We start from the raw sequence: 24,741 nt of genomic DNA on the forward strand, positions 1-24,741 counted from the left end.
ACATTTAAATAACATTGCAACTCCAGTGAAAACATTTGATAGAGTCAGTGTCAGCTAATTAGGCCTACAGATGGTTTAGATGATTATGGGATCACGGGAGTCACTGTATTTTTGGTAATTGTCAAAAACCCCAAACTAAATTCGTAAGAAAGTTATAAACATTGTGACAGTTTATTACAACTGAATTCCAGCTCTGAAGGAGCAGAAAGATGCTCTCTGCTCACAAGACAGACAAACATCAGTACACACATGCACAAGCACCTGAGATGCTTACCAAAAACTGTAGAAGATAGGAGAGTTTTCAGCTGGATTTACAGCCTAGTGGTACTTCAAATACTGTCTACTGACTGAGCACAACAGGAGAAGAAAGAAAACAAAGACCAGCAAGCCAACAGTAGTCCGTATCTTCCACTTTTGTTTTTTTTGGTTAATGACCTTTTCTTGTGAATTGCTAAATTAAAACATTTTCAGTATAACACTTGCCTGGGTATGTAACTAAGATGACAGAGCAGCGGCCCGATTTTGCCAGCTAGAATTCAAGGAAATGTCTGTGTTGCAAAATTAAGTCAGTTGGGCGCAGTTCTACTCGGAAGAACAAGGTACTCACTTTTACTCGTACAGTTAGATACATGCCTGAGCCTGAATTCCTCCCTAGGTCAGTGATCCAGCACACAGATTTAAGACTGACTTTCTACTTTACTTTCAGTGAACACTGTATGTTCAGTTGTACTGTAGAGTCTGTATTTCCTAGCTGCTTTGGCACCAGAATTCACTTCAAAACAGATGCTTTGCCTCAGGAAACAGCTGTCCTTCCGTAGCTGACATAAGATGTATGTGAAGGGAGTCCCACAATACCTTATCGAGTTCTACTGTTTTTTTTATTACAGCACATTCTTTGTAGTTGAGTGGATAGCAGACTTTCATTGTTTTAGGTCAGCAGCTTCCTCTGGCTGCAGTGAAGAAGATGTGGCAGAAAAAATGCTACGGTTCCATCCTCTGGTAGAAGACTGAGGAAATCCCTTAGCTCCAGTTCCACTGCAACAACTGATAAAGTTTCTGCTCAGAGCAGGGGAGAAAACATTGTTTAGGTATGTTGCGTTTAGAACAAAGAAAAAACCCCAAAGCATTAACCATGTAATTACTAATTAAAGTCATCAAATTACTTAAATATTGCATCTGGAATGAAATTTGAGACATAGCCATTTGGGTGCAAACAGAACTATGGGAAATCTAAAAAGTAAACTGAAATTATGACTTAGATTAAAACCATACCTCTATCTTGACTCATCGGGTCTGCATATGGCACTTACACTAATGAAGTCTGGTCTAGTACTTCACATGTTTTGTATGAAATGCAGAGCAAGCCCTAGAAATCTTACTAGTACCCTAACTCAACACCATCTGTAAAACTGGATGCTTTGCAAGAAGCTTCTCAGACCAAGGTGCACAATGTTATGTTCTTAAGCAATTACAGCACAGTTACTGCATGAAAATAATTCCAAAGAAAATCTGCTGGCACCAGAAACTAAAGCTTTATGATAGAGCATGGCAACCTGTGCTGCACAATCCAACCCCACAATGCTATTTTTCTCAGGCATTCCAATGGCATATTTTTAACAATATATGTGCTTTATTTAACATTCTTAATTTGTCAAAACAATCACACTGGCCCCTCAGCTATACACAATATTATTAACTTCTTACAAACATGTAACAATAAGACTACAGAACTACTAGGGTTGATTTCTCTACTTCTAGTATTAACACACTGTTTTTTTCAGTCTATGACTTAAACATCAATACACACTTAAACCTCCCCTGTGTTAACAATAGCAGCCTATTACCTAAGAACCATATAGCCATTTAGCCTAGAAGCCAATCACATTTAGTTCTGTTTAGTAGGTTTTTTAATGGTGTCTATTCCTGACCTATACAGAAAGAGTATCATTACAACAATTTACCTGTTTTCAGTACAAAATGAATGCCACGATTTTTATGAGGCTACACTGCCTACATTGCAGAATTCTGTGCAGGCTGCTAAACTGTATTAGCTTTAACTGAAGAAAAAGATCCCCTGTTTTCCCAAAATCGTATCAGTAGTCCTTAGTCTGAACAGTTATTAAGAATGTCAGCTGATGTACAAAGCCTTCTGGAGCTGAGTTACAACCAACTGATTTACCTTTGAGTGATGAAATAAGAACAGGGCAGTCATTTCCAATAAGTCTAGCTCTCTTGCAAAGTTCAGGAAGCAGCTTGTTCCACCACAGAGCCTAATGCACAAAAACCCATAGCAAAAGTGTAAATCAACAAGGACTGCAACTAAGAGTATGAAAGACCTGCTAAAAATACCCTAAACTAAGATCAGATGTGTAAAAATAGAGGTCAGTGATTATGAACTCAAAAATTAGTTTACATAATGGTTTGAAATGCAGTGATTTTGCATATGTTGTGTTTTTCAATCTTCAGTGCAACTTCTTTCGGCTCAAAAATCTTTACACAGTGTCCCTCATACCTCTATAGAAAGAAGTTTAGAACACAGAAAAAGTCACATAATTAGCAATACCAACGCAGTCAGTTTTATTTTCTCTCAAAACAGCTCCATGGAAAGTTGTAGGAACCCAAACTGCCGAGAATATTTCTCTGCCTGTTTTTAAGGGTTCTTACCCCCCAGAACAACACTGTTTTAACCTCCAACCTTGGAAAAAATTACCAACGATCAGACAAGAACTAGAAAATACAGTGGTGTGAATTAGGTGATAGACTACTATGTAAGATTGTCACAGGGTGAAAAATTTAGAGGTTTTGGGCTTCTCTTTGTAGTAAATAGATAAGGGTAAAAAATATCAAAATGGAGGATTGTTGTTGTTCTCTAAACCTTCTTCTCCTTCTTCTACTACTCCATGTTCTGCAGTAAAAGTAGCTTGGGATGATTGGATAGAGAATTCCACAGTTCCTGCCTGTGTTACTGAATAATTGGTAGGAAAGTGAAAATAATATACGTTTTTAGTAACTATTAGTTAAATTATCTTTAAAAGGCCATGTAAATCTTGATAATTAGACTTCACTCCTGCTTTCAGTGCTCTGTGCTGTACCTGGGTCACGTTAGTGGCTCTGTTCCTCTGATAAGACTTAATAAACAACTATCTGGCAGCATTGAAACTCCAAGAAAAGTCTCAGTTTATCTTTGAAACTCCTTGCAAGGACTTTTAGAAAATTCTCTCCCACCAGGAGGGATTTTATTTATGGCACGGTTCAGTGTCAATAGTGAATAACTGTATTGAAAGTAGCGCACCTGATTGTCACCTTTCAGCTCATGCTGAGCGTAGAACACAGCTGCATCAGGACACCTTTTGAGAAGCTGGTCAATAGCTTCCTCATACTTGCCCAGATGGGTATTGCAGAGAACACGGATGGTGAGGCCAACATTGTCAGCCTCTGTCAGGGGCTCCAAAACAGGCAGGGCTGAAGCTATATTGATTGACCGACTACATAAAAGAGACTGAAGACAAGAAGAAAAAGCATTGCTTGGATTGAAGACAAACGTTGCAAAAAACACTAACCATAACCTTAGAACAGAAGCCCTTACTTGCTGGAATAATTCTGAAATAATACTTAGTAAATATTGCTGAAAACTGAGAAAGCAAGTTTAGAGTGGATGCAAACGTAAATATTGTTATCAACAGAACTCTTCAGTATTTTTTTCTTCCATCAATTCAGCCGACCATTTATTTTGACTTAGGTAACTTAGGGGGAAGAAGGAGGAGAGTCTGCTGGAGAAAGTTGTTCATACATACATGAACATTTGCAGAATGAATCTAAGATGTAAGCAGTAAGATGTAATACCTGTTTCATACCTGTAGTCTTGAGATGTCTTCATGGTAATCTTTGTCAGACGAACATCCCACCGACATTATGGAAGTTACCCATGGGAAAATCAACCCAAAATGACTACAGGAGTTTATCTATACAAGACAGAATCAAGTTGCAATAAAGAAACATTTCTGTTAGTAATAGTCCCATGTGAAACTCACTGCAAGTAAAGAAAATTTTGATTTCAAATAGGATAATTTAGAAGAGTGCCTATCCTTTCTTTCTTGGTTAATGCAATTTAGTAACAAATAAACTGGAAACTTCTATTTAGCTCTTTTTCCTGTTCGTAATTCTTTAGAATTCATCATTCACACAATTTTCTCATTTAGTTAGCTTTCTAAAATTGTAAATAATCCACCTGACAAATTCTCATTGTTTCGTTTTAACCCTTATTTCTATCCAAAGCTGAGATTCCTGTTGGAAGTATAGTTGCAAATCTCCCCAAGGAGCAGGACTGCCCAGAGCCAACAATACTAATTTGTAACTGCACACCACCTTATTTGATTTCACTCTTGCTTCTTTGAAGAGATAAACTGTCTAGAATCAAAATATTAAGGATGGTACTTGGATAGATTTTGGAGGAACATTGCAGTCCTAAACTTCCTCTGTGTGGTTTACAACTTACTAGATCCTCTGTTGTTTTCAATGGCTTAGTCTCAGGAAGTTGCTTCTTTGATATTCTCCAAACATACTGAGAAGTAACCCTCAGTAGGAGCTCCTGAATTATTTCTTCCTGAGAGGACACTACAAGAAGAGCTTCCCAGAAATCCACCAGGAGCTGGGGAATAGTGTTTTCACTGCTACTACACAACATCTAAGAACAAAAACGACAGAAGACAGACAGCAAGTTAGACTGCGGTGATTATGAGTAGCAAAAGTTAGAAAAAACAGGAGGAACAGTTTTTCACTTTTACTAGAAGCAAAATTTTGATTCCTTTTTTGTCCTGTGATTCTATGTTATACACTTCTAGGCAAAGTAAAAAGTTCATGAAATGATTTTATGGTAATCAATTCTGACCAACAGTTTGATTTCTTCTTCAATATTTACTCCACTGCCAGAAATGTCAGTACAAATGTCAGCAAATATTTACAGATTGCTAATGAGGAGGATTTTTATATATGCCAATACACAAGTAGGTGTCTTCAAAGGAAGACTCTATAGTCCACGATAAGATACGTTGTGTAGCTCAGCTGGGTATCATGGGTAGCACCCACAAGGAAGTGCCAGCTTTGTGCCCGCAAAAAGGACTTTCATTTCCAAATGGTTTTAAACAACACTTGGTCTAGTTGGAACTATGTGACTTGCTCTTTTTCATACAGGTCTTTCAAAGTAACAGACATAGTAAGATTGCAACACACGTACAATGAAGAACACATGTTTTAACCCAAGTCTTGCTATTCATTGTAGATAAAAGAAAAAAAGGTTTGTCTATTCCCAGCTGAAAGAAAGAAAACTTCAGGGACACTAGAAAAACTATTAGTATTTCTTCTTATAAACTGAAGACACACACTTTTCACCAATTTATACAGATCATCAGAACATTATGTACCTTCACATTTAGGCCTGATTCTTTAGAGGTCTGTTTTAATCCTAAAGATTTCTTTAAAAGAAGCTTATGGAACTAATATAAATTCTGTTAAATTTCAGTGGCCTTAAGAAGCTTGATCACTAGGAAGCCACTGAAAGAGCTCTGAGATCAGGGTATTTTCCATTCAAATGATAGGGTAAAAGCAAAGAATTTAATGGATTTTTTTTTTCTTTACTTAACCACTATTTTGTTCCAGAAGGTCCAGTTTCTGACTATGTAACCATCTGTCTTGACTAGAATATCTCCAACCCTCATCTTGCTATTTCTGAAGAAATGCTGAAATATGAGTGAAGGAGCAGCTGAGGCTGCTTTTCTTACCCACAACAATGTCACTATAAAAAAAATAGAAGCAAAAACATGATCACAGGCCAACCTTGAAAAAGGTATCTGCTTCTTCTAGTTCAATTTTACTGTTCTCATGTAAAGCCACAGTGGCAGCCACCAGTAAACCAGGCTGCATCTCCTTCAGGTGAACAGCAAACTCAGTTGGCATAACAATTCCTTCCTTACGCTGCTGCAGGAGTCGTGGTTGCCCAATGAAGCCACAAGCCAGTGTTGTCTACAAGCATAATTAGATATAAATCAGGTAAAGAATTCAATATATATATGATTCTAGTCAGTAAACTCAGTATTTCCTCAGGCAGTGAAATTTAGATGGAAGTAGCCAGGAAAGAAAGTAAATCCTTTCTGCAATTCATAGAGTAGCTCTCTGGGGACCGAGATCCAAATCATGTTCTGGAGCAGCGACTCCTGAAAAACAGGCATTGTGCCTAAACACTGAAAGTAACATGCTGTTGAAAGATGGAGTTAGTGTGCACATAAGAAAGATGGATTTCACAAAGAAATCCAAGACATTTGATATACAGAGTGGTTTTAAAAATCACTGGCTGACTTTTCAAGAGGCTACTTTGCTAAATTTCAGTAGACTACTTTGCTAAAGTACGATTTTTATTTTGAAAATACCCCTGAAACAACGATCAAAATGTGCTGCACTTTGTGCAACAGGAAGCTATTTCAGGGTATGTGAGTGCTTTTGAAGGTGACTATAACAATATATTCCCATTTTAAAGACAAATGATGGAAAAATGATGCCTAAGTAAATTAAATGAATTACACAAGAAATATAAAGCAGATCTAGAAGGAAAATTCAGATTAGCTTTCTGAAAGTGGGTTTTTTTTCCTAGTTTGAAATAAAATGCTTTTTTAAAGGTAAAGTGCAATAGAATATATTTAATAGCTCAGATTAGAAAGAAAGAAAATCCAACCAAAACAACTCAAGCCTAAACCACCTTATTCTCAAAATAACATCCATGCAGTGTGTGTTTGCTCACAACATGGCAATTTCATTTGATCGTGCTGCAAAAGCAGTTGGTGCTGAATATAATTCTTGAAACAGCTCCCCATAGTTCTCACCTTGCAAGTAAAAAAACGGTTAACTTTAAAAACTCTGCAGGACTTCTTCCACCAAAGCATGATACCTAACTTTGAAACAGCTATCCACTTACTTCAAAAGTGTTTAGACTCCAAATACCTCACTGTAAGAAAAAGTCTCTGCTTCAAACTCTATCACCTTTCAATATTCCACAGTCTTGATCAAATTTAGCAAGAAGTAATTTACAGACTGGTCTCACACATGTGAACATCTATGGCAGAGACAGCTCCACTAACATTTCTGCCCCCAGTGATGAGGAATTCTTACTTTGATAGCACTGAAGTAGGTTCTGATCTGGTCTTGGTAAGAGTTAAGTGCTTTGATTCCACATAAGATGTGAAATTGTATACAGAAACTTCTGTTTCTGAGCACAATGGACAAATATTCTGCTCAAGAGCAATTTTCTAACAGCTGTTCACATACAGATGGTGTTTTCATGGGCATATCACATATTAATTACAGGGGGAGAGGCGTAGAAATGCGACTATACAATCCTCCCATGCAGCTGAAGAGCACTGGCAGAGTTGGTTACATCCCAGTAAACAACATTTAATTGATCAAGAATTAAGAGCTTCAAAACTTGCTTGTTTGGTAAGTCTTCACCCAAGACAAGACTACCCTACCTCCACGGTAAACTGTACAGTCCTCCATTCTACTGTACAGCCCTCCATTCTACTGTTACTGCAGACATTCAGTGGAGTCTACACAGCATATCAGGAGGAAGGGGAGTAACCAAAAGTTTCTTTCACCGTAAAATGCAACTACAAGTCAAACTATTGACTTGGACTTTGCAAAGCTTGAATAGCTCATGCCCTCAGCATAATTTACCTCCTTATAGGAGTCCATTTCATGTTCATACATTGTCAGGTCTCCCATTTTCAGAGCCAAGAAAGCCTTAGTAAGTGTCAGGACCACTGATGGCATCATCTTTTCTACTTTCTGAAGATACTTCACAGCTGTCAAAGGACATACGTTTCTCATGCAGGGACTGCAAAGGATATGAGGCAGCTGCACAGGGTCCGCGAGATAGAATACCTGGAGAACTTTATTTCCTGATTCCTATTGAAATAAAAGCCATTTGACAGTTTAGACTTTTTCAGATATACAGTCTTCTATGGCATATGAAAGTAGTGCCATTCTGTTGTTGTTTTGTTTTTTGTGGTTGGTTTGTTTGGTTTTTTTCAAAACAGGCAAGTTCAGCTTAGCTATCAAACCACAGTGCCTTTCTTGCCTCTCTCCTCCCCACTGGTAGAAGAGAAGGATTTCTAACTGTTAGTGATTCAACCCATTTTCTGGTGTGCCGGGAGAACATCCACCACCAAAATGAATTGTTTTTAGCAAACTGTATAATTTAGCAATGTTCAAAGAAACATTTGATTTTGCTACAGAAATGAGAGATGACAGAAATTTGAGGCAGGGCTTTCCTAAAACAGAAGTGTCTCTGTGCAAGTGGGAACCAGATCCCTAGCAACATGCATCATGATAGCCAAATCTGTAAGAAGTTGCTTGAAAGCAGTCCAAAGCATCACAGGTGCTACTTGCTATGCAACAAAAATGGGAAAAGAAAAATAATGTGAAAAAGAGTAACTGTGAAACTAAAAAAGCAGCTCAGCATTTTCAAAGGGAAATTGATTTATATTTGATACACAGTTCTTAAAATCAGAACTAAATCAGCAGATTACAAATAAACCAACTTATTTCTACCTTACTTAATTCTTCATTGGAGTCTTCATTAAGAGAATGAGTTAAGTAAAATATAAATCCTCTCTCGTATGTCTGCATTTCATCACCTTCTGAAACTAGTCTCTTTAAAACTTCAGTCATGGATAAACCTGACATTCTGTAGTATGGCAAAGCAAGGTGGTAATCCTTTGTGTCAAACCTGAAGGAAATAAGACAGGAAGGAAAAAAAATAACAAAACAACTATGGGCAATGCTTTTGCCATCCCTCTTTATAAGAACTACGACTACATCAAACAAAGTCGCCGGCACATCAGTTATCAGCATATATTGTTCATATTCAACATAGTGTTCAATTCTGTTTAATGACAATAAAGACAACCAGATACTGAAGAGAGGATTAGATTAAGTAGGTTTTGTAAAACAGAAAAATTTGTGTTATATATGCAATACTAATGTAAAATAGCAAAGAATTACGGATTTTCATTTTAAGGTTACACTACTGGAAACACAGCTCACCTATACCATTTTGATAACTAAAACATACCTGCTATAGCAGTCTCCTAAGAAGGCACAACTTTCTCTGAATGCTCTTAGAAGATCGTCCTTCTCATCTGATTTAAGGAAATGAGGATCCATTATAGCTGCTCTGACCAGTAAGTGAGCCTCACTTAAAAGATGGATGCAGCTCTCAGTTTTAACATTTTCGTAAGTTCTACTATAATCTACCTAGAACAGACACAGGATATACTTAGGCTGCTGACAAAAATTAGGAATATGGAGGAACAATTCTAATGAGGATGGCAGCTATTTGAAACAGGATTATGGGCTATTAGTAACAAATGTATTACACTATATTCAGCAATGACGTGCATCAGAGATTAATTAACATTAGCTATTTTTAGTTAGCAAACAACAAAAGCAAGAGTTGGGCAATACCATTTCTCTGTAAAGCTGAATTGTTGAAACGGTGTTTATAATATATAAATTCCAACCAGGCTCTGACTCAGAATTTGTTCTGGATTTGATGCTGTCAGCCTTTCTGGAACTAGAGGAAAGGAAAAGAGTTGAGTTGTCAGTGTTGAAATAAACACTGCACAACCAAAAAAACCCACTCATTTCATAATTCAAATGCATAAATAGGTATGTTTGCAGACTAGTAAGTGCTGGAGAGTGAATTTAAGTCATACTGGCTAACAACAGAACAGGGATGGGCATGTTCATACATCAGAGACATCATCAGAACTGTCCACTACATCTTCTTCTGTGTTAAACACCAGGGAATATCAGAAATCATAGAATCATCAAATGGCTTGGCTTGAACCTTAAAGATCATCTAGTTCTGACCCCCCTGTCATAGGCATGGCATGCCACCCACTGAGCAGGTCAGACTGCCCAGGGCCTTATCCAACCAGACCTTGAAGAGGTAAGTAATTTAAATTAGCTGTCTACTCACCTCCTGTAAGGACTTAATGCATGTTTGCCCCTGCAGCTCTATCAAAGTATTTGCCAAGTCATGGCATAAAGAGTTACCAGAATGCTTTTATTCTAAAACATTGGCTCGGTCTATAAAGCCCTGAGGTTAAAAACATTGTAGGAAAACAGACTCTTCTTGTTCTGGTTTTTGGTTTTATTTTAACTGTACTAGGATAGTTACATCTTTATTTTCAAATTATGGCACTAAGGAGCTTAATTTTGTCCAATTTACATTCTTTACAAAAGGCAAGAAATGTATCTTCTTCAAATGCCAATTAGAATATTTGAAACAACACAACTGGCAGAAAGCATCCTTTATACAAGAAAACTACAGTATTTTGAATAGCCATTTTCCCTGACAGGTTTCTCCTTATCTTCTTCTGAATAATGTCTGCCCTAGACTTTAAGAAATATTGGTTCAAATAACTCCTCAATCAACTAAAGTTGTCCCACTCTTGTTAATTAACTTACACTGACTTTAATAAAAGTGGTTTCTGAATAGCTGTTTAGAATAGTTGCTTAGCTGTTTTATGAAGCACCTTCAAATACGGAAGGGGAATAGCAGTTTCCATGGAAACTTGTAAAAAGTTGCATATGCCTCTGGCTACATACATGCTACAACAGTAACTCGGGGCAAAGTCTGATCCAACTTTTGTCACGGATAACTACAGTGGTGTTCGCAACTTTCTTGGAAAGAACCCTTAGCCAAAACCAAGACATTTAAATGTTGTCCTGCAACATATTTTGTAACCTGTAGCTTTGGTGCTATATATTTTTGGTACTCTATAGTTTTTTTCAAGATAAGTATTTTTTTAATTCTCAGGATAAATTCTTAGCAATGTTATTTTAACATTTTGTTGATTTCAAGCATTTGTGACTTTATGCTAATTTCTTCTATGTCAGTAAATACAGTAAAAATGAAAAAAAAAAACTTGATTGCTCTTCTCAATCACTAAGAAGAGAATTATTTCTAAAGAGTTTTGTAAGAGAGGAAACACTCTTCAACTGCAATATCCACAAGTTCAGCACTGTACACAGAGCTAGAAGTACCATCTCCCTAAAAGACACAAATCCTTACAGCATCCTTCTTGTAGGCTTTCTTCTTTCAGTAATATCTTCTGTGTCTGCCTTAGTCAAAAGAATTATATGGTTTTTGAAATGACAGATAGCTCTTGGTCCTATAAAAAGCTGCATTCTTAATGTACAGACATCCAGTGTGACAGGTGGACAAGCCTATAAAGGAAAGCGACTGTTTTGTAATTTCATTTGGTATGTACATTGAGTTTTTAAATAAATCAGAAAAAAAAAATAACCTTTGTACAATGATCTGACATTAAAAACATTCACCGGCTTTGCTTACTTTGAGTGCTTCATTTGAGCAAAAAAAAAATACTCATAAACGCCTAACAAGAATCATTTAATAATGAGTGAAAAAAAAATTATTTCACTCTTCAAAGCAACTGCACAGTTTCAGCTATGTTTCTCAAAATAATAGAACCTGAGGTAGATGCCTAACATGGAAAACTTCATCCCAAATAGTTTGAATTTGGCCAAGTTTTAAAAGACTGCCTGGTTATAAAAGTCTTGATTTCAGTTGCTTATAAAAAGCAATTACAGATAGAAGTATTATATTTGCTTGCCTATTGTTACCTTACATAGCCAGTATTATTTCCCCAATTTGTTCTACATGCACTTTTCACGTAAAACATATGCTATCATCTATACTGAACTAAAAATTGAAAAATGCAACCTCATTTGCATGGAAATATTCTAAATTTACAGCCTTAAAAAGATAAAATACTACACTTACAAATTAACATACACAGTGAAACAAGACAACACAGCACTCTATGTGTAACCTGCTTTTAGAAGACACCTCAACCTTTCTTGTAAGAGGTGGAGGCCTACGGTGGTGATCTGGAGGCTCTAGACCGCCCTGGGCTAGTGAGACCCAGAATGAGGTGGCTCTAAAACTGGTGTAAAAAAACAGCAGGAAAAATAGTAATAGCAAGTAATAAAAATAACCACCATCACCCATCACACTTCAAACTCCACACTGGGGCAGGGACACCCCTGAGGGACTGTAGCCCATGCAGGGATCCATGCCAGAGTGGGTGGGCAGACTGTGGATGGCAAGATGCAGCATGGAAATCTGTGCAGGATTGCAGCCTTCACACCTCTCCAAAATTCCTACAGAGACAGGAGGCAGCCTATTGCCTGACTGGAGGAATTGTGACAAATTTCAATGTAACCCATAGTGAAAACGCAGAAAGTTGAGACTAGAGAATGGACGGAAAGATTGTGTCACGTGCCAGTATTAGCTATCCAGAGCAGAGAATACATGTTTGGCTCTTGAAAATTTTATAAAGCTTCTACTGTCCTATGGTTTCTTTATGTCTCCTGTCTACATGCTCAGAAGAAATCCTTAAATGCTATCTTAAAATACACCTCCGTCTATCTTTCCTACTACTTTTATTAATGTGTATCATGATCTTTACATTCAATAGATTTTTACTGATAAGCAATTTAAGGAAGGGGAAAAGTTTAGACCTCCAAGGATCAAAAGCCCTCCTCCTAAAAAACATGCCCTAAATATTTGGTAGCAGACTTGTTCAATTGCCTACGTGCCTCTTAGAAAAACTGGTTTTTCAAGGACACCTAAGAGAGAGAAACATCACACAATAAAAGAAAACTCTTCACTCTTCCTTCAGTTTTATACAGAAAAGCATGGAATTTAGTTTTAAAAAGAAGTGATTTTATAGCTTTTCACGTTTTTGAAAACATTCTGCTAATGGTCTAGAATTTTACATGGCAATAATAGACTGTTTCATTGAGAGATCTGTAGACCACCAAAATACAACATGCCATAGCCTGAAGTAAAATATTCATTTTGGATGTTATTTTATTGGTTCAGCCACTAGAAACTAACAGGATCTCAAAAGAAAATGTAAGTCAACTAAGTGCCATACCACTACTCCCATTCTTTTAGTGAGATAATGAGAGGTGTACCTTCACCGTCGTGTCAATATATGGATCCTCATCACGAGCTGCTGCTGCACTGCATCTCACTGTGAAGCACTGCAGGTTCTGACTAGAGGGGAAAGAAGAAAACACAACAATGAAGGAAAGAAATTAAGACTTGCAAAAATCAAGTAGCCAAGACTACAGTGAATCAGCTCTTTTTTCTTTGAAGAAATGGGCTTTAAAGCCTAAGCAGGAAGGTATGCTGAACTAATACACGAGCCAGAGATTTCCAGGAGGCTATGAGGGACGTATCAGAGGGGAAAAAAAATTTAAAAAGGACAGCAGCATAGAGAAACATAGTAATACTATCAGTAGAATCATAAACATAGTACCTTGTAATGACATGCAGGAACTGTGGAGTGAGGACTGCCTGCTCTGACTTCTCCGAATATTGGTAAGTAGAAATTAGTTCTACTAACTTCCCAATAGAGTAGAGATATCCAACATGAGGTAAAGAGAAAAAGCAAAAGAGACTCAGAAGTTTTCTCTCATTCTCAGTTTCCTCACAGGCTGTTGCAGAACTTCCTAGATGTAACAATAAGAAAGGTATTTTATGTACTTCATAAATCAAAACCTGGCAATTCCATTCCAAGCCTGATGCCTAAAAGATACAATCAAACCTGCCCAAGTTGCAGACTAGTTTTCTTAGTAGCTAGTAAACAAATAGTTTTATATGAAGCTCAGTGCACATGTCAAAAATTTGTATGACGTTATCTCATTTGGAGGCATATTCACAAAAATATGGACGTAGCACCTAGTGAAGAAATTCTATAGATGTAACAGCATTAGAGAGTCTTGGTAAATTCACCACAACTAAGCATCCGTGGATTTAAAGTCTGATCTTAGACAATTACTTTTAACGTGGAATGAATGCTCATCCAGAACTGCAGCTCACAAAAAAATAGGTCACCACTTAAGAAAGGAAAGGCTGGAAATGGCAGAATTTATTAGGACGCCACTTTAGCAGGTAACAGCTGTGTTCATTTTCTACAGACCCTCTTGTCAAAGCCTGTAAATCACATGAGAGCATAACACAGCTGGAGTTAAATGGCAAGCAGCTCATTCTTTTCAGTCAGCTGCAAGTTAAATGAGGCATTGCTACTTAGCAGACAGTAAATAATCTAAAACCGAGTGAGAAGTCAGTAAAAGGCAAGGGCCAACCATACCCTGGGATGCATCAGGCACAGCACTGCAAGAGGGGCAGGGATGGTATTGTCCCACTCTGCTCTGCTCTGCACTGGGCCAGCATTATCTTGAGTCCTAGGGACAGTCCTAGGCACCACAATACAGGAAGGATATAAAGCTATTAGAGAAGAGGCTAAGGGAGGGCTAAAAAGATGGTGAAGAGTCTGGAGGGGAGGCCATAGGAGGAGCAGCTGAGGGCACTTGTTTTTTTCAGCCTGGCAGAGACTGAGGAGAGACCTAAGAGCATTTTACATGCAGTTCCTGAGGGAATGGCATGAAGCTGTGTCAGGGGAGGTTTAGGTTGGGTATTAGGAAAAGGTTCTTTCCCCAGAGGGTGGTTGGGCACTGGAACAGGCTCCCCAGGGCGGTGGTCATAGCCCAAGCCTGCCAGAGCTCAAGGAGCATTTGGAAAACGTTCTCAGGCACTTGGTGGGATTCTTGGGGTTCTCCTGCACAGGGCCAGCAGTTGGATTTGATGATGCTTGTGAGTCCCTTCCAACTCAGGACCTTCTATGATTCTATGACATCTGACTGCTAACATACAGCATTAAATTCTTCCATAGGTCTTTTGGGGCTTGAGCTAGTGAACCCCTAAAATCTGCATTCATCCCTTCCAGTTTTAATTAAAGCCCTTCAGGAATGTAACCAGTATCTTAGTGATTATTAACGTTTACTACTCTGATTTCCTCGGCTGGCTGAGAGGCAGTCTAGTATCTTGTAACTCTACGGAGAATTTTATTAATGCAATGTGAAGACTGACTGTTTTGCAACACAAAATTTATCAGTAAAGAACTGATAAAAGCTGATTTAGTCACACTTTTTGTGTGATGAATTGGTATGTTAGTTCAAGGTTTATGTAGAACTTGGACAAATTAAGACTTTTTGTTAACAGAAGCTCAGTTTAAACAATTGAAAAGGGAGGAAGATCTCAATTTAAAAACAAATCATACAGAAATCACGCAGTGTACAAAACAGGATATACAAAGAAGCTCCTTCCTTTCACAGGTCTCCTATGACACAGTCCATAGTGCATTCATGCATATCCATATACCTGTCTGGTATACAGGAAGCAGTTGAAGAGAGTGCAACTTTGTCTCTTCGCAAAACCCAAAAGGCGACTGATCGGGTGCAAAACGTCTAGAAAAAAGTCCAAAACAACATGGGACTGCAGTGAGAAATTATGATGATAAACTCTGGACAAGTAAACAGCACTGGTTATAAGAGGCACAGCTCATGTTTCAACACTCAATAGTAATGCATACTCTTACTACCAATGCCATTGTAGAAGCCAAGAAGCAGCACAGCTAGCTAGAACTATATTGAGTTCCTGCAACCAAAATCCTCTCTCTTTGCTTGTCTGCAAGATGCACGTCAAAGTCTGAGATCACTGAAGAAATCCTGCAATTGATTTTGACCTCAATTTAACCTTCTTTTTCCTCTCTCTTTCTATTCCACTGAGCTATATGGAACATCATGCCATCTACAATACAATTTTTTCCCTATTATGTGACATCCTTTTCCCTCCTTTGCTTTGGAATTCACTGTTGGACCCTGACATCAATTCTTCCTCAGCTTTTGATAGAAATTTTGATGAAAGAGGAAGACTAAATCAGCTTCCTGAGGAGGGGACCTGGAGAGGCAGGTGCTGAACATTTCCCCCTGGGATCCTGGGACAAGATACCTGGGAAGGGCTCACAGCTGTGCCAGGGGAGGTCCAGACTTGACATGAGGAAGCATTTTCTTACCGAGAATAGTGAAACACTGAACAGGTTTCCTAGAGAGGTGATTGATGCCCTAGACCTGTCACTGTTTAAGAGGCGTTTGGACTGTGCCCTTAATTATATGCTTTAACAGTGGCTCACCCCAGAAGTGGTCAGGCAGTTGCACTAGATGATTGCTGCAGATCCCTTCCAAGTGAAATATTCCAAGATAGTAAAAAATGGGCTTTATTTGGTATCCCATAATCGCCTCAGTTCCAAAGAAACATCAAACCTTATAAAAACCCCAGAAGTAAAAACATCAGGAGTTTTCTTTCAAAAAGACAAAACACACAACTCAGTTTGGTGTTTTGCAGTAAATCAACCCATAAAAGGGAAAGTATGTCTGTAATACCTGAAAAGCAGATACTGCACTTGGAAGCGCTTTATGTCTTCTGTAGGTAACTCTGTGGATTCCAGTGTGATGGGTATCTCACATAGCTTACTTTCTTCCCCAAGCAGTTCCACTGGCTTCTGACATATGATGAACTCATCTAATTCAGGCTGTAAAGTATGTGTTGAAGGACTTTCATCTCTCACACCTGAGCAATGAAAATGCTATCTTAATTGTTCAAACCATTCCACTCGGCAGTAAGAAAATGGTATGACATAATATCAATTAAACGCTCCAATTACAGCTAGCTAGCTAGCACTGGCTTCCTCAAACCACAAGATTTTGAAAACAACCATGCTAGAAGATGGGAACAATTCCTATTTAAACCTCAAAAGTCTGAATACTTAAGAGTCAAGATTTCTGGGGAAAAAAAACCCAAACAGTAAACGGTTCATTAGAAGGCGAGTCCAAGGCAACCAGTGCCGCAAATGGCTGGTCATCAAAAAATGTTGACTTTTGCCTGAAGAGGTTTTGAGAAGGCAGAGGCAGCTATCACAGGAAGCTGTGTTATCTTAAACTCACTTAAGTCCTGGAAAGCAAATCCTAATAACACTCACAAAGTAACTGGAACTTTTCTATGTAGTTTTCAGTAATAAAAACAACTAGGGGTAGGACGCCACTATCTGGGAAAAGATCCATGTTCACTCAGTGAAGAACATTACATTTATATTGTTCCCACCTGAAGAGTCTTATTTACCTTTAAATTTTTTCTAGGTACAGTTTCCATTCCTAAAAGACCATCCTTTTAAGTTTCTTCAATTATAAAGAAAGGACCTTCCTAAGGTTTGTTGGTGTTGATCTGATACATATACGTTTGGAAAAGTGGGAATTGATAATTCATTACATACAGATTGCTATCTTGCAATACACAGGAATGAAACCTCCTGAGTACACCTATTTCTGGGATTTCTAGAATTCTAAGGCAAGCCCCTGAGTAAGATAACGGCCTGAAAAAGGAGAATGTGCTTTATTATGGCAGGTTCTGAGCCTAACAGTTACAAAAGCACACAGACATCACAACAGAAACATTCTTAATTGTGTAAGTCAGTTACTTAGGCAGTGACACTGATAGAATAATTTTTCTGAACACAGCACACTGAACTACTACCACTTTAACTTGGCCCATTGTGGCACCGTACAACAGGGAACTAATTCCGTGTCTGCAGAGGCTGTACTACCCTCTAAGTGTGATGGCATATTAGTATGAAATGTTACCTCCAACTGCAGGTTGGTACAACTTTTCACGCCCTACATTATTCAGCTGATAGTCAGTGATAGGACGATCTGGAAATATTTTCTGAAGGGCAAAGACCCTGTTTGAGACTACTTTCAGAACAACAGGAATCAACTAGCAGATTCTTGGAGATAAAAAAAAAAAAAAATTAAAATTATTTCAGGACCTACCTCCATCCTCAGCCTTTTCTGGTGCACTGACTCCCTGAGCACATTGCTCTGTCCTGTCTGCACTTTGCTGAACCAGTTTCAGGATTAGAACATCCAGCTCTGTTGTTACAGCTATATGTCTGGCACAAAATGCAACTTCAGCAGGAATGAGGTTATCAATGTGCAAAATTAATGAGCGTTCAAAATCTAACACAGTCAAATTCTGGTTTATGACCAGGTATTTCAAACAGAACATGACTAGTTTATTCTTGCAGCCCACAAGAAGATCTCCATTCACAGGACAACATGAAATGCACAGTGGAGGATCTGAAAGTGGCATTTCAACAACTGACATCTGTTCTTTTAAGGTTTCACTGTATGACTCTTCCATCTTGTGACCAACCATCCGAACGCACACGCGAGCACTCCCTGAAGACATGCATCTCCAGTTCATATATGCTCTCAGGAAAGTTGCTTTGCTTTTTTCTTCAATTGTCACCAGATAGTCTCCTTAAAAGAAAGCATACTGATATATCATTAAAAAATAGAGGACAGTTTCTGAGCTCTTTACCTGCTGTAGTATGCTACAAAGTACATCTTCAAGTCTCAACTCTTACCAAAAATTCCAAAAACAGTTTTCACCGATTTTTCTCTAATTAAATACAAAGTGCAAATTTCTTTGCTGGGTGGCACACACTTCACACACCAGTAAAAAACAGGACTTACAGATGTAGATCCAGAGTAACTCCTATGTGAATCATCTCTATGAGTTGTGACTGCAGACAAGGTCCCCCCACTCCCCGCCTCCTCACACCCATTAATGAGGAAATGTTTTGTTCTCTACAGACCATGGAAAGCAATAGACTTATGAAGAGCTGTAGGATCGGCTGGAACGACCACCCACTCCGTGCTCTAAAAACAAAAACAAAAAACCAAAAGCAGGGACGGGGGCACAGACCGCAACCGAGGCGGAGGCAGACGACGAAGGGAGATGCGGCCCGCACCCTCTCTGCAGGCTCAAGCGCTGCCAGCGCTGGGACCGGCCCGCGCTTCCCAGCCCAGGCCGCCGGGCAGCCCGCTCCAGCAGGCGGGCCGTACCTCGGGCTCGGAGGGAGCCTGAGAAGGAGCCTGAGGGGAAGTCTGAGGCAGAGACGGGTGGGAGGGCCAGGTCGTCCTCCCGCGGCGGAGCCCGAGCGGCTTTGTTCGCCGCGCGCCACCCACCGGCCCTGGTCCCGGCCCGACCGGCCCGCCATCCCCGCCCGGCGGACCCTCAGGGCCGGTCCACGCACTCGAGCCTGACACGTCCCGGCCTCCCCAGCCGAGCACTGACGGACCCAGCGGTCGCCGGGACTGACCTGCCGAGCTGTGCGCCATGCGCAGCACGGGACCCAACGTGGCGAAGGAGCCCAGGGCCTCGCAGCGGCCCTGCTCGCGCACGGCGAACACCTCCACCCTACAGCTGGCCGCCGTGCTGGCCACGAACAGCACGTCTTGGCCGCAGCAGAAGTGCGCCGGTTCTTGCTTGCAGGGCACTACTCGCTGCGACCCGAAAGGGTGCAGGTTGTAAAGCTGCACCATATTCCCGAAAACTTCGGCCGCAGCAGCGGAGACAGCACTCGCCGGCTCTTGGGGCGGCGCCCTGCACTTCCGCGGTGGGCAGAGGTGCCTCCGGGCGGCGCTGTGCGAGGGCGGGTGCGGCCGGCAGAGTGCGGCTGCCCCGGGGCAGGTACCCTCGTACGAGGTTCGGTGTGGCCTTAGCGTGACTCCGTTGCTGTGTGAGCACTGCCGGGAATCCTCCGTCATGGCAGAGCAGCGCTGTACACTGGCGGAGCTCTCGAGTGGGGAGATAAACTGGAAGTGATCCTTGAGGAGCGTGAGACGGACTGGGAACGGTGGCTGATAAATGGAAGACCTTGCTGACGGGTGTTTGGTCGGTGGTTTGTGTGCGGATCGGCTTTCACTCGGGCACGGCTTGGAGCAGCTACCGTTGGCAGCAGCGTGCCTAATGCCTTAGGCTGTTGAAACCTAGGTTCTTTCAGGCTCCCAGAGGCAAAACCAGAGCCTTTTTTGTATTTAAATACAGCAATTCTTTCTTAATAACAAAAAAAAAAAAGAAAAATCACACCCCAACCAACAAACCCCCCCAAACAAAAGCCTAGTTATTTCACAGAATAGTCCCACTTGTAAGGGATCCACAAGGATCACTAAGTCCAACTCTCAGCTGAATGGCCTTATGGGGATTGAAACCACAACCTTGGTGTTGTTAGCACCATGCTCTAACCAACGGGGTCAGCACTTTTTACATAAGCCAAGTGTCCCATGATAGAGCTGCTTCCAATCTGTCTCTAAAGCTTTATTCATGTGACCATACTGGTAAAGGATATTAATTTTTTTTTTTTTTACTAGGCCAATGTAGGAAGGTAAAAATTACCATGCACTTTTAAAGCAGGTAACAGATCCACTAGCAAAACCTGCCATCTCAAATGGTCCTTCCCTCATGAATACACACATTAATAGTGAAGAAGAAAAAGCAGCAGTATAATCTCTGGAACTTTATTTAGAAACACATTTGAAAACAAACAGGGTTCTGCAATTTTTTTTTTTGGTAAATACATTTTTCCAGGCTTTAGTTTTCTCAATATTCATCTCCTTCTTCAGCCTCTGCTTCTACCGAGTCTAGGCCAACTTCTTCATAATCTTTCTCAAGGGCAGCCAGGTCTTCCCGGGCTTCAGAAAATTCTCCTTCCTCCATCCCTTCCCCAACATACCAATGCACAAAGGCACGCTTAGTATACATGAGATCAAATTTGTGGTCGAGCCGAGCCCATGCTTCTGCAATAGCAGTTGTGTTGCTCAGCATACACACAGCCCGCTGCACCTTGGCAAGGTCAGCACCTGGCACCACAGTTGGAGGCTGGTAGTTAATGCCCACCTTCAAGAAAACAAATGAGAACTTTCCTTAGCAGTGCTAAGGCTTAAAGACTCATTTCTGTTAACAATCAAAAATCACCATGATTACAAATAAAATAGCTTAGTTATTTTGCACTTTATCAAAATATTTAACAGGGAGATTACAACATTGTAGTATGACTGTCACCTCTGAAGACTACACAATTCCTAATCATTTAGGTATTGAGCACTTAAAAGGCTACATACCTTGAATCCAGTTGGGCACCAATCCACAAACTGAATGGTACGTTTAGTCTTGATAGTGGCAATGGCTGCATTGACATCTTTGGGCACAACATCACCTCTGTATAACATGCAGCAGGCCATGTACTTGCCATGGCGAGGGTCACATTTGACCATCTGGTTGGCTGGTTCAAAACATGCATGGGTAATTTCAGCCACAGATAACTGCTCATGATATGCTTTTTCAGCAGAGATGATAGGGGCATATGTTACCAAGGGGAAATGGATTCGTGGGTATGGAACCAGGTTAGTTTGAAATTCTGTCAGATCTACATTGAGGGCTCCATCAAAACGCAGTGAGGCTGTGATGGATGAAACAATTTGCCCAATTAATCGGTTTAAATTTGTGTAAGTAGGACGGCCAATGTCCAGGTTACGACGACATATATCGTAAATGGCTTCATTATCTACCATAAAGGCACAGTCTGAATGCTCTAATGTTGTGTGGGTAGTTAGAATTGAGTTGTAGGGTTCCACTACAGCAGTGGAAACTTGTGGTGCTGGATAAATTGCAAACTCCAGCTTAGATTTCTTGCCATAGTCAACAGACAGCCTTTCCATGAGCAGTGATGCAAACCCTGAACCAGTGCCTCCTCCAAAACTATGAAAGATAAGGAAGCCTTGCAGCCCTGTGCATAGATCAGCCTATAATGAGGTGAAAAAAAATGAGAGAAAAAAGAGTTATTGCTGGTTTTGGAGAAATCAGTATTAAAATAATCATTCAAAATAATTTCTGTCATAAGTTAGCTAGTTTTACATTGTTATAATAAAAAAACCAGTGCTCTTGAAAGGCCCTGATTTAACTGATTGAATTTTTATTTAAAGGGGGCCCAGGGCAGGCAAGGAAATAAAAGGTTTATTTTGTTTTTAACAATTAACTATGCATAAAATTCTTAACAAAAAACCAGCAAACCATCAATATAGCTAGCTATAGAGCTGCATCAATTATTTTAAATACTAACTTGCAGCATGAATCCTTACCAGTTTGCGAATGCGGTCTAGCACTAGATCAACGATCTCTTTTCCAATGGTATAATGGCCTCTGGCATAATTATTGGCTGCATCTTCTTTTCCAGTAATGAGCTGCTCAGGATGGAATAACTGCCTATACGTGCCTGTACGCACTTCATCTACAAAAAAAACCCACAATACCTCATCATAAGCTTGATCTGTTCAGTTCTGTGTGTGCTGCCTAGTGACTACACACAAAGCACATGTGTCAAAAGAGTGTAGACAACATCTCTGACTACACACAGCTTTGTCTGACTAGTCTTAAGAAGTTGGCACCACTTCTGCCCCTTTGTTTCAGGGTAAACATCAGGGACACACAAAGCAGTATTTGTACTCAATGAACACACAGATCACTCAGAAAACTACATTACAGGTACAGACATGATACTGGACAGCACTCAAACAAAACTCTGTATGCAGTGCAGCAGTCTGGACAGATGATCCAGATCGTAAAGAAGTTCTCTTGTTTTCCAGATATTGGTACAATGTACCTGTAGACCATTATGTAATTTCTTCCAAATAACAATAACCTCAAATGTCAAAACAGCATCCAGACACACGTTATAAAATCTATAGTGTTCTATAGAAACAAAGTAAGACAGTGGGGAATCTGTAAAGGATCCTCACTTTTTCACTTAAGAGCTTTAATGTTGGGTACATACCAACTACGGTTGGCTCTAGGTCAACAAACACTGCTCTTGGAACATGTTTACCGGCTCCCGTCTCACTGAAGAAAGTGTTAAATGAATCATCTCCACGTCCCATAGTATTATCACTAGGCACTTGACCATCAGGCTGGATCCCATGTTCAAGACAATACAATTCCCAACATGCATTGCCAATCTGAACACCAGCCTGACCAACATGGATGGATATGCATTCACGCTGCAAAGTAAAAAGAGAATGATAATGAGACATGGGGCTACCTGCCCATGGGTTGTACTTTCTATGATCTTCCTTTTCTACAATATTCCCTGTTTGCTCTTAAGTGACAATTTAAGAGAACAAGTTGTCTGCTGCTGGCAAGACACTACTCACCTTAGCTGACCTGCACTGACTTTGAGAATATTGGAAGATCCTAAAGACAACACAGTTTCTATGCACACATAGGTGAATACAAATTCATTATTCCTTAAAATGCTGCATATATATTCCCTCTTTAATATTCAGCCTAGTCTCTTTTTCACCTTGTTTTAGTCTTTGGAAGACCTCTTTAGATAATATCCCCCCAATTTCCTTGACTTGTTACCAGACCACGTACTGGGTAACTGTAGCAATAATCTTTCCTGCACAGGACCATTCACTACATTTTCCTGTATAATAAGCATAGCACTATCTAGGCCCTAGCAATTCGTACATATTTTTTTCGTACATATTCCTATGTGAAATCGTCTTAAGAGTCCCAATCGATTGTAATCTGCCCCCTTTTAGCTCGCTCCTTTGATTCTAAGCAACTGTGCCATGTATGTTTAATCTCCCAATACGTCAATTGTCTTACACCTGAGATGGAAATAAGCTGCTTTTCTAGTTTACTGTTAGAGTGTCTCTAGAAAAAAGCAGAGATGGGAAAGAAAAAGCAAGGTGTCTGGGCTGCTCTTCCCCGTTTCCTTGGTAGCTTCATCAAACTCCGCAGTCTCCGCTCCACCCCCGCAGATCCGGCACGAGTCTCGAGCCGCCCGCGCGACCCCTCACGCCGCCGGCTGCACCCGCTCCTGATTGGCTATGCCCAGCGAGTGGTCCGCTCTGCCCCTCACCGTCGCCGGCCACACCTCCTCCTCTGATTGGCTACACTCAGGGAGAGGCTCCCGACACGCGCCACCCGCCTCGTCCCTCACCGCCGCCGTCGCAGGAGCGCGCGCCGTGCCATCTACGGTTTCACGCACCAAGGCGGCCTAAAAACGGCGGATAGATCCGGCCGGCGGCCACCATGCTCTTTCCCGCTATCTCCCTGCCTTCCGGATCAGGTTTTAGTTCGTCCCTCGCGTCTTCGCGCGGGAGGTGCCTGCTCCGAACAGACTTCCCTTGCACATATCTCGTCTTGCTAGCTATCGGCCGGTTTCTATGCCCCGCCTCCTCTAAAGTTAATATGCTTTTACACTAATTTCTCTCCTTCTCCCCAACACTTCTGCCTTAGAGCTACCGCGGTGACTTCAAGCAGAGACTGCCTGCGAGTCCTGGCGCAGCACGTAGAGTCATGAAATCCCCTGAGGTGCCGCAGCAGAAGCGGTCCCAAACACCCTTTCTCCCCCCGCAGCCACAAGGATCCCGTCTCCAAATGCCCTCTCCCCCCCCCCAGCCGCAAGGATCTCGTCTCCCACCATGGTGCCTTGCTAAGATGACGAACTCCGGCTGCGCCACAAAACGTCCGTCGCCGCCACTGACCGACACCAACTGCCGACCGTTAACCGCCTCAAACCCCTCGCCTCAAGTGCTGGCTCTCCATTGGCCCTTACCCGCGTGGGCTACGCAGGAGCGAAGACCGTTGATTGGCCCCTCTCCTCAGCTTCTGACTTCCCATTGGCCATTACCCGCGCGGATTGGGCGCGAGGGAAGGTCTCTGATTGGCCGAGGGCGCTCTTCTCCCGGCGAGGGGGAAGACTGCCACCAGTTGGGGGCGTGTCCAGGGGCGGGGCTTGAGCGGCACGGGGCGGGGCTGGGTGTGTGCGTCCTGCCCTCTGGAGGCGGGAAACGCCATCTGGGGTGCCGGGGGTTTGCTACGTAGGCTTTGAGTAAAAATGAGGTGGTACC

General features: G+C 41.0%; 2 protein-coding genes across 3 annotated transcripts; both read right to left on the bottom strand.

Annotated features, from left to right (window-relative positions):
- Positions 1 to 148: 148 nt before the first annotated feature.
- Positions 149 to 19,433, bottom strand: HPS3 (HPS3 biogenesis of lysosomal organelles complex 2 subunit 1). Of its 2 annotated transcripts, XM_069023968.1 has the most exons (17): positions 19,146 to 19,433; positions 17,812 to 18,300; positions 16,369 to 16,555; positions 15,308 to 15,393; positions 13,404 to 13,596; positions 13,057 to 13,138; positions 11,126 to 11,280; positions 9,511 to 9,619; positions 9,119 to 9,300; positions 8,596 to 8,773; positions 7,720 to 7,950; positions 5,833 to 6,018; positions 4,496 to 4,684; positions 3,855 to 3,962; positions 3,293 to 3,499; positions 2,180 to 2,270; positions 149 to 1,056 (listed from the first exon to the last, which is right to left on the bottom strand). In XM_069023968.1, exons 1-17 carry the CDS (start codon positions 19,366 to 19,368, stop codon positions 929 to 931), a joined length of 3,024 nt encoding a protein of 1,007 aa, XP_068880069.1. In that variant the 5' UTR covers positions 19,369 to 19,433; the 3' UTR covers positions 149 to 928. The 2 variants fall into 2 exon arrangements, with proteins under 2 accessions (XP_068880069.1, XP_068880068.1); XM_069023967.1 differs by lacking the exons at positions 149 to 1,056; positions 19,146 to 19,433 and adding an exon at positions 18,517 to 19,139 and having other exon boundaries at positions 2,160 to 3,499.
- Positions 19,434 to 20,210: 777 nt separating this feature from the next.
- LOC138114557 (tubulin alpha-3 chain-like) lies at positions 20,211 to 24,422 on the bottom strand. Its single transcript, XM_069024129.1, has 5 exons — positions 24,312 to 24,422; positions 22,656 to 22,878; positions 21,964 to 22,112; positions 20,947 to 21,627; positions 20,211 to 20,722 (listed from the first exon to the last, which is right to left on the bottom strand). Exons 1-5 carry the CDS (start codon positions 24,312 to 24,314, stop codon positions 20,426 to 20,428), a joined length of 1,353 nt encoding a protein of 450 aa, XP_068880230.1. The 5' UTR covers positions 24,315 to 24,422; the 3' UTR covers positions 20,211 to 20,425.
- Positions 24,423 to 24,741: the final 319 nt, after the last annotated feature.

This window comes from Aphelocoma coerulescens, chromosome 9 (genome assembly GCF_041296385.1).
Source record: "Aphelocoma coerulescens isolate FSJ_1873_10779 chromosome 9, UR_Acoe_1.0, whole genome shotgun sequence".
NCBI classification, from domain to species: domain Eukaryota; kingdom Metazoa; phylum Chordata; class Aves; order Passeriformes; family Corvidae; genus Aphelocoma; species Aphelocoma coerulescens.